Below are 12,701 nucleotides of genomic sequence, written 5' to 3'. Positions count from 1 at the left end.
TATATACTGTATACTTCACCCACTGTCCATGTTTATGTATTTTCATGATGTATCTTCATGCATGTTTTCATGTACGGAGTGATCTGGCTGGACTGTCAGCGTGACAATAAATCTAAATCTAATCTAGTCATACATAAACGAGTAGATCATAATTATGAATTCTGCTTTTGGGCTAACGTCTCCTGTGTTGTGGAAAGAGCTTTCCAATCAGTCCCCTACCCCTTGGCCTGTTTTATCCAATCCCCTTCATAAATTACTATTGAATCTGCTCCATCACCCCAACATGCCGAATCTTAAAAACTGGCTTTGTTGACATTATCTTCCTGGTGTCACCCTCTTTGCTAATCCATTAAATCTGTGCCCTCTGGTTACCAAGCCTTTTTCAACTGGAAACAGGTTCTCCTGGGTTACTGTTTAACTGAGTCAGGTTTGACCTTCTTCCCTTTGACCTTGCAAAATTTTACACCATCAAATTGGCAGAAGCGAATGTGTTAATTTTTTTTTCTCGGCTGTTTTGGCAGCGCTGAGTATTTTCTTCATGCACAGGTAAACAGTGTAACGTGTTCCTTGGTACAAAGGGTTCTCCGCTCGGCCTTTTTCCAGATGACTTTTTTGTTTCTGCAGATGGGAGACTTTTTGAGAGCTGTTCACCTTCACATTCAGTAAAGAGAAAGGGAGCAGTTCCGTGGAATCGTAAACTGACGGCCAGCGAGTGAGCCGCCCCATGTGGACTCTGAATCATCTGCTGTAAGTGTTTGCTAACTTTAAACAAACCAGGATGCTGGTCTCCAGCTGTTGCCCAAAACTAACCTGCGCATGGGAACAGATGGTTCGGGGGAAGGTGTACCTGACTCAAATAATTAACAGGCGTAGCCAGTCAGCAGCCAAACACAGGCAGAGCAGCAGCATCGAAGACAGCTCACTCCTGATGGACATCAGTGAATTGGAAGAACAGTACGACTCCATACGACAGAAACAGAAAGAGCAGACCCACGTTGTCTTTAGAACAGGTAAGGGCTGAGTTCTCAGATGAAGGACATTTGGTTAACGTATCCGGAAGGAGTCTTTCTGACATCAGTTAGGAGTGGGGGCCAGGTCCGGGTGCAATTTTAACGGGATGTGCATTTCCTTTCGGTCTGGTGGAAACTTTTTGTTTTGAGTTGAGTCCAGTCGACTGGAGAATAACAGCGCACTGGAGGAGGCCGTTCGGCCCTTCGTGGGTGATACCTGCCCTTTGAAAAAAAAAGATGATCAAATAATCTACTCCAAGCCTACATCCAATTCCGTTTTGAAAATGATCATTGAATCTTCCTCCATCCACCACGCTTTTAGGCAGTGGATTCCAGATTGTAACAGTACACTTTCAACAAAGTTTTCATCTCCCTCCGGTTCTCTGCCAACTTTCTTCCATCTGTTTCCCAATCCTCCTGCCAGTGGGCACCGTTTTCCTTTATTTACTTTAAACCCTTGATCGTAGAGATAGGTCTTCCATAAGGGGCGAGGGCCATGCCCAGGACATATCTAACATAGGACTGAAACAAAATGGGAATCCACGGCCTATCACCATCGGGGCAGGTAACAATAGCAAAATGTGTGGGTTCTGGGTATCAGAAATCACTGGAGATTTTCACTAGACCAGGCAACATTTGTGGAAGTAGAAGCAGTTGATACTTCAGGTCATAGCATCATAGAATTAACAGGGCAGAAGGAGGCCATTTGGCCCATCGGGTCTGCACTGGCCCTTGGAAGGAGCACCCCACTTAATCCCACACCCCCACCCATAACCCAGTAACCCCACCTAAAATTTTGGGCACTAAGGGGCAATTTACCATGGCCAATCCACCTCACCTGCACATCTTTGGACTTCTTTGTGGGAGGAAACTGGAGGACACGGGGAGAAATTGCAAACTCCACAAAGTCACCCCAGGCTGAAATTGAGCCCAGGTCCCAGAGGCTCGGAAGCAGCAGTGCCAGCCACTGTGCTACCGTGCTGCCAATGACTTTACATCTGAGCACAGGTACCAAGTTTTATTAGCATCCAAGCACTGGCAGAGCTAAAGCCTTTAAAACTGGGGCCAACTGTGCATTTAATGTTCTGCAGTGTATGTTACAATCGGTGGAGTTTGGGAGAGATGATCTGAGGAGGGACTTTGACAGGATAGAATCTGAGAGGATGCCTCCCCTCGAGGGAGCATTTAGGACTAGGGGGTGTAGTTTATTTTTAAAATGAGGACCCTCATTTAAGACAGAGATGAGGAAGAATGTCGTTACTCTGTGGAATTCTCTTCCCCAGAGAGCAGCAACGGCTGGATCATTGAATATATTCAAGGCTAGGTTAAGACTGATTTTTGATCTACAAAGGATTATTGTGGTGGGAGTGGCAGCCAGGAAAAAGGACTTACAGCCACAATCAGATCAACCATGAACTCATTGAATGGCCGAGCAGGCTCGAGGGGCTAGTGACCTCATCCTGCTCCTATTTCCTATGGTCTTATGATGTCAATAACATCATACACCCAACCCCCACCACCGGTTTGCATGCATATGAAAATAATCACAAATTATGAGTAATAATTCTTCTGGCTCCCTGAAGGAGAATGGCTTTGGGTAATAACTGGGTTTCAGCTGTGCCCCTTGTTTCTCTGGTGTTTTTTCCTGACCAGTGTATAGACCAGGGGTGGTACACTCCCCTACCCGGCGGGGCAGGGGGTCCCGGCGTACCGGAGTGGTGCCAACTACTCCACCGTCGGGCCTCCCCTTCTCGCGAACGGCTGGCCGAAATGCCTTCACCAGCCGGCGTGAGGCCACGCATGAGTCGGAGCGTCAGCGGCCACTGACGTCATCCCGGCGCATGCGCGGTATGGGGGTCTCTTCCGCCTACGCCATGGTGGAGGCCGTGGCGGCGGCGGAAGAAAAAGAGTGCCCCCACGGCACAGGCCCGCTCGCCGATCGGTGGGCCCCGATCGCGGGCCAGGCCACCGTGGGGGCACCCCCCCAGGGTCCGCTCGCCCCGTGCCCCCCCCCCCCCCCAGGACCCGGGGGCCCGCTCGCGCCGCCTGCCCCCGCCGGCACCAGAGGTGCTCCAATTCCCGCTGGCGGGAGAGGCCTGTCAGCGGCGAGACTTCGGCCCATTGCGCGCCGACCGGCGCGGTGTGATTCCCGCCCCCGCCGATTCCCGGGTGGCGGAGAATTCCGGCCACGGCGGGGGCGGGATTTACAAAGGCCCCGGACGATTCCCCGACCCTGCGGGGGGTCGGAGAATTCCGCCCCTGGTTCTGGCTTGTTGGGTGCAGGTTGAATGTACGGCCTGATGGTCTGGAAATGCCCAAGTTCCATTCTAAGAACACTGTTAAGAATCTCGCTGATGTTAAATGTGAGGATATCCCAAAACCCAGAAAGGTAACTTGGAACACCGGTTCTTAGTGGTGTATATTTTCAATTTGGTATACTGTGAGAAAATATATGTATACCAGGGAGGAATAGTCCAGTCATTTTGTGATCAATTATTAGTTTATTAACTTAAAAGAAAAAAAGTCAAAAACTATAATACACTATACTAATGGCTGTACACACAGTATCACATGAAATTATCCCTTCGTTCCCAACTACCTATGTTTCCTGAACTCCTGAGATGCCCCTTGTTTTCAAACAACTTCTAATATTATATAACTCTATGAGCTAAATCCAGCAGATAGTTACCACGCCCAAGTTATTTGTCCACAGGCTCACCGAAAGCTTAATCTTCTCTGTTCAAGTTTTGGGATTTTAACCAGCCTCCTTTTAGTAATAACCTGTTTTCGGGGGAGACTGTATTCTGCAGATGTGTATGGGTGTGATACTGACAGCTTCTACTGTGTGCCTTTATCCAGTTATTGTGCTATTGATATATAATTCTTTCTCTTTGATGTTATCCACCCTGGGAACGTGACTTCTGGCATAACAGTACCAATTACCTTATCTCTCTACCTTGAAGTCACTTCTTCAACACTCCATTGTTCTCCCCGAGTCACATAGATAAACACTTCTTTTTCTCCCTGCTTTGCTAATTCACATATCAAAACACCCTTTCAGATAGCGGCACTTATTATTTTCCCTTTTTGTTTTATTTTATCCCTATTTCATTTTTTAATCGTGATGTTCCCCATTTCTTAACGATATGTGGCAGGCACAGTGGTTAGCACTGCTGCATCACAGCACCAGGACCCGGGTGACCGTGTGGAGTTTGCACTTTCCCCTGCATCAACATGGGTTTCCTCCAAGTGCTCCAATTTCCTCCCACAGCCCAAAGGTGTGCAGGATCTGTGGGGTTGCAGTGTTACAGGGATAGGGCAGGGGAGTGGGTCGAGTTAGGGTGCTCTTTAGCAAGGTCGGTGCAAACCTGACAGAATGAATGGTCTCCTTCTGCACTGTGGGGTTTCTATGAATGTATTTGAAGAAGATTTGCAACATTTAGTAGATTTTCACTTTTCTCCTCTGCTACCCTGAAATAGACTTTTTTTTTAAATATTTTTTATTCTCGTTTTTCACATTTTCTCCCAAATTTACACCCAACAATAAACAATAATCAGTAACGAATGTAATGTCAATCCCCTATATCAATAACAATGATCCCATCCTCCCACCAAACCCCAGACATTAGCCCGCATGTTAACATAAACAAATGACAAAAAGGAATCAGGAATCAACCCTGAAATACACTTAAGTATGTTTCCCCAGACTTGCAATACTTTATCCAGATAAAATCTAAACAGAGTGTTATCGAGCAGTTTATGAAAGGCATCAGAATTAAACCTGGATAAAAGCAAATTACTGCGGATGCTGGAATCTGAAACGAAAGGGAAAATGCTGGAAAATCTCAGCAAGTCTGGCAGCATCTGTAGGGAGAGAAAAGAGCTAACGTTGCGAGTCCGATGACTCTTTGTCAAAGCTCATTGTCAACCAGAATTAAACCTGGTTGTGATCTCAGCCAACATCGGTATGCATATCCCAGAGTCTATTGGCAGCTATCAAGAGCAGGAGCCATGATGCCAAGCTGAGAAGAGAGAGGGAAAGAGAGTTTTAGATGTCAGACTCCAGAGTTAAACAGGAGAGTTCTGACCTGAGGTGGTACCGTTTAAGACGCTAGTGATGCCGATGTTGAACTGGGGGTCAACATCCATGGAACAGAGGATATCTGCAGAGCCAACCTTTCCAGATGTAGGAGGCCTGAAAAACTTCACCCCCATGTGAATCTTTGAAACAGAATTCAGGCCACGTGGTTCATCATCCAAATTCTGATCAATGTCTGACTTGTGTTTATTGGGAGAATAGGTCAAATGAATGTCAAAGGAAAGTTGAGTTAATAAGTTTGATTTAGACTATAAGCAACTGTGTTCATGTACTTCTAATATTTTTAACATAACTGATCATTTAGGGTAGCGAGTAGTTATTAGTATCCATGCTCTTTGATTTTTGAGCAGTGATTATTTTTTACATTGTCAACCATGCGACTTTATTCTTTTAGTAAATACCTGAGGAGAGATTCTCTCATCCTGCGGCAGAGTGTCCACGCCGTCGTAAACGCCGTCGTGTTTTATCAGGATGTGAGCAGGCTGCTCCCAGGACTAATTCTGGCCCCTACAGGGAGCCAGCATCATTCACGCCGCTCCAGCTGGCGATCCCGGCGTGAACTTGGCGCCGTGGGATCTGCGCATGCGCAGTGGCCTCCTTCCACACGCCGGCCCCAATGCAATATGGCGCAGGCCTACAGGAGCCGGCGCGTAGGAAAGGGACTCGTTTTTCTTTTACGGCTGCTTGGCCAATCCGGGCCGGAGAATCGCAGGGGGAACCCCGTAGACCGGCCCCTGACTGGCTCCACGCCGACCACGCCGGCCCCAATGGTGCAGATTCTTCGCTATGCGGAGAATCGCGTCCCGGCACCGGGGCGGCATGGTGCAATTCGCGTGGCCCCCCCAGCGATTCTCCAACCCGGCGCGGGGTCGGAGAATCCTGCCCCCTGATTTTCAGATATTCAAGGTAAAATAAACATTACTGGTCTCCACTAAGATAAAACACCCTGACAAACACAATAAGGAGGGAGGGAAGAGAATTAGAAAAGCGAGGAGCATTAAAAAAAATTATGTCATCGGATGTGGGCGTTGCTGGCTGGCCCAGCATTTATGCCCATCCCTAATTGCCCTTGAGGGGGCATTTAAGAGTCAACCAGGTGCAAACTTAACTGTTTCAGCGCTCTCCTGCTCAGCTTTCCATCTCCATAAACCTGAACCTGAACTCAACCAAAACTCAGTTTCCTGCACCTTAACTTGTACTAAGTCCCTTTCACCTGTCACACCGTGCTCACTGGAATCCTTCTGGTCTGGTGATGGTTTGATGTTGAAACCCTCATCCTTATGACAAATCATTCCACGGCCTCACTCTTCCCAATGCTGTAACCTTCTCCAGCTCGACAAATCCCCAAGAGCTCCGCCTTCATCCAATTCTGGCCTCTTACACATGCCTGATTTTATTTAATGACCATGCCTTCAGCTACTGAAGTCCTGAGCTCTAAATGTTCCTCCACTGGCTCTTTGCCTCTTTTTTTATACCATCCTTTTAAAAATAGCCTTAAAACCTACCTCTTTAATAAAGCATTTAGTCACCTACGGTAATGTCTTCTTCTTTTGGTTGACGTCGTTTAGTTGTCAGAATATGCTCCTGTGAAGTGCCTTGGGATTAAGAACATTAAAAGCATTATATATCATAGAATCCCTGCAGTGCAGGAGGGGGTCATTCAGCCCATTGAATTTACACTGACCCACTGAACTAGCACCCTACCAAGGCCCATTCCCCCACCCTATCCCTGTAACCCCATAACCCCACCTAACCTTTTGGACACTTAAGGGGCAATTTATCATGGCCAATTCACCTAACCTGCACACCTTTGGACTGTGGGAGGAAACCAGAGCACCCGGAGGAAACCAACGCAGACATGGAGAGAAAGTGAAAACTTCACACAATCACCTGAGGCTGGAATTGAACCCAGGTCCCTGGCACTATGAGGCGGCAGTGCTAGCCATTGTGCCACCATGCTATTGTTGAATTCAGTTCTGTTACCGAATTGAAATAGCCAGGGCCCACATCTTCACAATTAGCATATTACTCACCAAGGGAAAGTTTGCATCACTTTTGTGGCACATCTAATTCAAAGCATATCCGTGTGGTGACCCTCATTCTTTTACATATACAGATTAACAGCTGACCTTCTGGGTTTTCAGTTTGCACAAAAACATCAAAGATTGACTTGATTGAACTTATGCAGCAACATTTACAATGGAGCGAAATTTTCCCTAAAAATTAGTCATTTTTCATGAGAATTTTTTCGAACTACCTGAAAATTGCGGTCCAGAACGCGGTAGTCGCGCCAAATATTCTCATGAAAAATGACTGGTGCGACTACCGCCAACGTGTTCTGGACCGCAATTTTCAGGTAGTTCGAAAAAACATTTTCCCCAAATGAAGAATGCCGCACTTGAGGCATGAAGAGTCTGATTCATCTGATTGTGGGACTGGAACCCCTTCCTGTTTATGAAGGGGACTCCCTGATGCCATGGGACATGTAGAGCAACATGGGTGCAGTCGATTGCCCCCTGCACCTGTGGCAGACCAGCTATGATACTGAATCCAATAACCCTCTCGTCTTACTGGGCGTGGTTAGGTCAAAATGAATGAAGTCCAAAACCCTTTCAGAGAGATATGTGATCTTACGGATGCACCTAAGGGTGGATGCCTGTAAGATGACATGCAGGTCACACGTGGAGCCATGGTACAGCTCCCTTTGCATAAACATTGAAGGCCTGCTATGACTTTCATGGCCACAGGGAGCAGGTGTCCTTCGCCTGTTGGTGGCAAGTCGGTAAGGATGTGGCACAGTTACCTCGCAGTCTCCCTGGTGAGGTGGCGTCTCCCACGCCACATGTTCTCTGACATCTCCATGAAGGACACTCAAGTCCTGTACATCCTGGGTCTCCTTCTGCGCCTTCGTCTTCCTTGTACGGCTGGAGTCTCTGCCCCTCCAATGCTGTAATAGGTAGAATGGCCAGCTCCACTGGCTCCATACCGATATCACTCAGTTATCTGCGAGGGATGAGAAAGAAGACAGTCAGGTTGGTGTTGTAACCGGAAAAAATCAGTACCTCCCCTGACCCATTGGCCTCCTGGACCTGAAAGCAGCCGGTCCCACACCTTATCTGGCGGATACCGCTCACTCTCCATTGCATAACTATCTCTGGCCGCGGGGGCCTTTTTCAATGGCTCCCGACCGGCGTAGACGCCGCGCACCTGACATTGTTAAGGTCAATTAGTTTGACAAGCATGAGTCTCAGGAATATTAGAGGGCACAATTGCTTTCCCCCCTCCCCGCACCTCTGGACCTGGCCAGTGGCTCTGTCCTTGTAGACTCTCTGGTACAAGGTGAAGACAGAGGTGCTCACCTCCCTCCTTCCTCTCGAAGGTCATAGCACCTGGTTCCCATTTTTAAAAGGCAGTGGTAATTCGTGTCACGCCTGGTGAAGGATTCAATGTGACGTTAACCACGCCAAGTATATTACAATGGACTCAGATTCATGCAGATTCACACCCTTCCTCGACGGGAACCTGCACGTGTCGATGGGGAGGGCCCAGGAGATCGCGATCCAAAATCTCGTCAGCGTAAATCTTGTTTATGGCCTCTCACGGGATTTAGCAGTCATTACAGGATTTGCACCCAGTGCTAACATGGCCACTAAATCCCACCTAGAAACTCTGATACGATTGCAAAGCAGCCTTTTTAAATTGGTTTCCACTCAATGAAAACCCTAGCACCAAATTATGCTAAATTCCTTTAAAAAACTAATTCTTAAATTCCAGGGTAAACTAGACACGATGGGTGAGATTAAGTTGGAAAAGAGTAAATGAATATTAAATCATATTGGATTTGAAATGTTGACTGTTTCTCCTCCACGGCTGCTGCCCACACCAGCTGAGTATTTCCAGCATTTTCTGCCTTGATTTCAGATTTCCAGCATCTTCAGTAGTTTGCTTTGATTCAACTTTTACAATTAATATTGCCAGTGTTCTGCATTAGTTTGAAGCTAGCACTGCAATGGCTGGTCACAATGTTTGAATAACTTTATCCAAAAATTGATATATTTAAGGGAAGCTGAATAAGTATATGGGAAAAAGAAAGAAATGCTGATAAGGCAGAAGGGGGCTCATGTGAAACATAAGCACAGCTCAGACCAGTTGAATTGAATGGCCTGCTTTTGTGTGGTAATTTTGAAGTAATTCCATTTAACTTCTCACTGTCATACTCAACTATTTTTAGCGCCATAGTGTATATGAATACTTACAAAGTCAGCCAAGGGACTCAAGCTTCAATAACCAACCTTAAGTGCGACTATTGAGCATTGTATGTTTGAAGAGAAGTTTGTTTGGATCAGTTTTTAGCCAACAAAGATCGACAGAATAAAGTTGGCCTTTGAATTTAAAACTATTGCGACAAAAAACAAATAATATTAAATCAAACAGTAAGGTGCCCAGCACTGAACAAACATCACCGCCCAATGAAGCAACATATTACATTTATTATGAAGAATTGAGTGGTAAAGTGGGTTAGTTATTTGACTCTCAGTTCTGGAATATTTGTTGAAATCCAGTCCAACAGCATACACTGGGGAGCAAGGGAGGGTTTCACCCTCAGAGGTAATTATACCTAGCTTTGCCAATATAATGGAAGTCACCTCTGCCTGCTGGTTGTGAGGGAATTATGACAAATTGATTTGGTTATCACAATAGTATCCCTACTTCAGCACTTGTTGAAAACCTCACTCAGCCAATCCATAGGAAGGCTATTGCGGAAATAATAATAATCACATTGTCATGAGTAGGCTTCAATGAAGTTACTGTGAAAAGCCCCTAGTCGCCACATTCCGGCTTCTGTTCGGAGAGACTGGTATGGGAATTGAACCTGCGCTGCTGGCATTGTTCTGTACTACAAGCCAGTGATTTAGCCCACTGTGCTAAACCAGCCCCTTGGGAAAATGTTTACACTGCCACAGTGGGAAGTGGGTCTTTTGCAATGGAGATTGATGCACATTGTTGGGGTAGGATACACGAACCTTGCTGTGCAACTGCCTTGTCAATAAGTGACCTGGTGTGGCTTGATGCTGAATGGGAAGAGATCCATCAGGGGAAAAAAGGAAGGACTTGCATTAATAGGCTCCTTTTTAACAATCCCAGGAGTTACGAAGTGTAGTAACTGTGGTAATGAAGAAAATACCCTCACTTTACCAGTATCTTACTTCACCTTGATAAGCACTTCTAAGTTAAGCATATATTTTTTGAACTGTTAACATTAAAAAGAAATACAAGTGGCGTGACTATTTCTTCAGGGGAGATATATTAAGCACTGTGATTAAACCCTTTGTTTTGGTGACTCCTTGTGATAATTCAATGCCAGAATAGAAAGACTGGCTGGCGTTGACCTCTAGATTTACAGCCTGTACCAGATATACTTTAAACAGAAGTCACAAGTTTAATTTGAAGGGTGTGGTTGTTCTGCAACTTTAACATTACTGTGAAGTGTTTTGCATAGATCCTGCTGATCCAACTTGAGGTTTTTGAGCTCTGGACTAATGTACACATGCACAAACACTCTGCTCCTGGCCATTAAAATGAACATATTTTAAGAACCCCAGAACTGCACTCCCGCACTGAGAAGTTTTTAAACCACATTTGACACCCCTAGTCTTAGAATTCCGACAGTGCCATTCGGCCCAGCGAGTCGGCACCGACTCTCCTAAAAGGCACCCTACCGAGGCCCACTCCCCAGCAATCCTAAATAACTTTTGGACACTGAGACACTAAGGGGCAGTTTGGAATGGCCAATCCACCTGACCTGCACATCTTTGGACTGTGGCAGGAAACTGGAGCACTCAGAGGAAACCCACGCAGACGCGGGGAGAATGTGCAAACTCCACACAGCCACCCAAGGTGGAAATCGAACCCAGGTCTCTGGTGCTGTGAGGCAGCAGTGCTAACCACAGTGCCACCCCTTATACTGTAGAAAAGTGCAGCGGGAAATACCCTGGAGAAGGACGCCTTGCACCGCATGTGTTTTACACCACATAACTACAACTCACATTAATATAGAACCTACAATATAATAAAATGGCTCAAAGCGCTTCACAGGAACGTTGTAAAGCAAAATTAAGCACAAGGAACTTAAGGCGATATTAGGAAAGATGGTCAAATGTTGTCAAAGAGATAGGTTTTAAGGATAGAGCATAACTCCAGTATTGCGTCATTTGGAATTTTACACCACCCCAGCCCTGGCAGGTGGCAGGGATGTAAAACCAGGTGGCATTTTGCCCATCGCCTACCTGCCTCCACTGATATTTTACCAACTGCAAGTGAGGCGTTGGGCAGTCTTCCTGCCATTCGGGCAATTAGTAGCCACCTAATGGCCTCATCCCACCACCACTGGTATTTTACCAACTGAAGGGGTGTCCACATCATATGGCAAATCCACTATGTGGACACAGGTGGCCTTGCTGGAAAGGGTGACCCTTCCCACTCACCTTTGTACCTGGCTCCAGGGAGCCACCTGCTGGAGGACTGGCTGCAATCCTAGCTGTGGTCACTGCTCATGGTGGCGTTACTTCAACTGGAGATCTAATGGCTATTTGAGTGGCCAGCATCTCTCCGAGGTGTGGCTTCTTTCAAGATAGCAGCAGCAGTCTCGACCTGAGCCAATTTACAGTCTAACAGCCGTTACATCAGGTCCTGGCTTCCCAGTGAGAATTGCCCATGACATTTTGGCTGGGGAGCCAGGGCCTTAGAATTCTGGTCATTGTTTCATTATTCACCCAGGTTTATTTAAATATTCTGTAAATGTCATCCACTAGCACCATCAACAACCTGGGCAGTTCTTCTTCCTGACTGGGAAAAGTTGAACCAGAGACAAACAGCAGAGATAAAATTAAAATCAATCAATACTGGAACCAGTAGCTATAGTATCAATATATTATGAGAGATAGAATCATATGCATTGGTGAATTACACCAATGAATGATATTTGCAATGCAATCCATTTTACTGTACAATATGTTCTACTTTCTTTGATGGAAGTTCTTTAGTGCAGTCAAACCATGAGTATGCCAGATGTGCCAAGTGAATGGAATCTGACTCCTTAAGGATGTGGTCATTGTAAACAGGCACAATTAGTATGTTTGTAGAAAAAAACACACCCTCAAACCACTACACTTTGGACAAGATGAACAGATTGGCATGTATTGTACTGTAGGAACTGACAAGTTGTCCTTTTACTTAGAATTTTGTGTACAGTTCTGGTCTCTGTAAAAAAAGGACATTGGAGTACCACAGAGGGTAGAAAAGATTTCCAAGAATGATACCAGAACGAGAGAATATGCTAATCAGGAAATACTGAACAAGCTGAAGCCCTTTAGTGTACAGAAGAGAAGGCTGAAAGGTGATATGATAGAGGACATGATGAGAGGATTTGATGGGGTTGATGTAAACAAGTTGTGCCCAAAACTATCTAAATAAAAGATAGTCTACAGGGTTCAATAAAGGATTCAGGAGAAACTTAAGACAGTGGTTAGAATGTAAACCTTGCCACAAGGCTTTCTGGAGGTGAAAAAAAATGAAAATGAAAATCTCTTATT

At 45.9% G+C, this 12,701-nt stretch overlaps 1 protein-coding gene across 1 annotated transcript in view; it reads left to right on the top strand.

Annotated features, from left to right (window-relative positions):
• The first annotated feature begins 774 nt into the window (after positions 1-774).
• The window catches only part of LOC119966561, a 33,827-nt gene continuing 21,900 nt past the window's right edge, over positions 775-12,701 (top strand). The window contains exon 1 of the mRNA XM_038798454.1: positions 775-1,010. Within this exon, the coding sequence (XP_038654382.1) occupies positions 779-1,010 (232 nt within the window). The 5' untranslated portion in view covers positions 775-778. The remainder of the gene's footprint in view (positions 1,011-12,701) is intronic.

Source organism: Scyliorhinus canicula, chromosome 5 (genome assembly GCF_902713615.1).
Source record: "Scyliorhinus canicula chromosome 5, sScyCan1.1, whole genome shotgun sequence".
Taxonomy (NCBI): Eukaryota; Metazoa; Chordata; class Chondrichthyes; order Carcharhiniformes; family Scyliorhinidae; genus Scyliorhinus; species Scyliorhinus canicula.
Note: the sequence above shows the minus strand (reverse complement) of the source record. Positions and strands in the feature narration are given on the sequence as shown.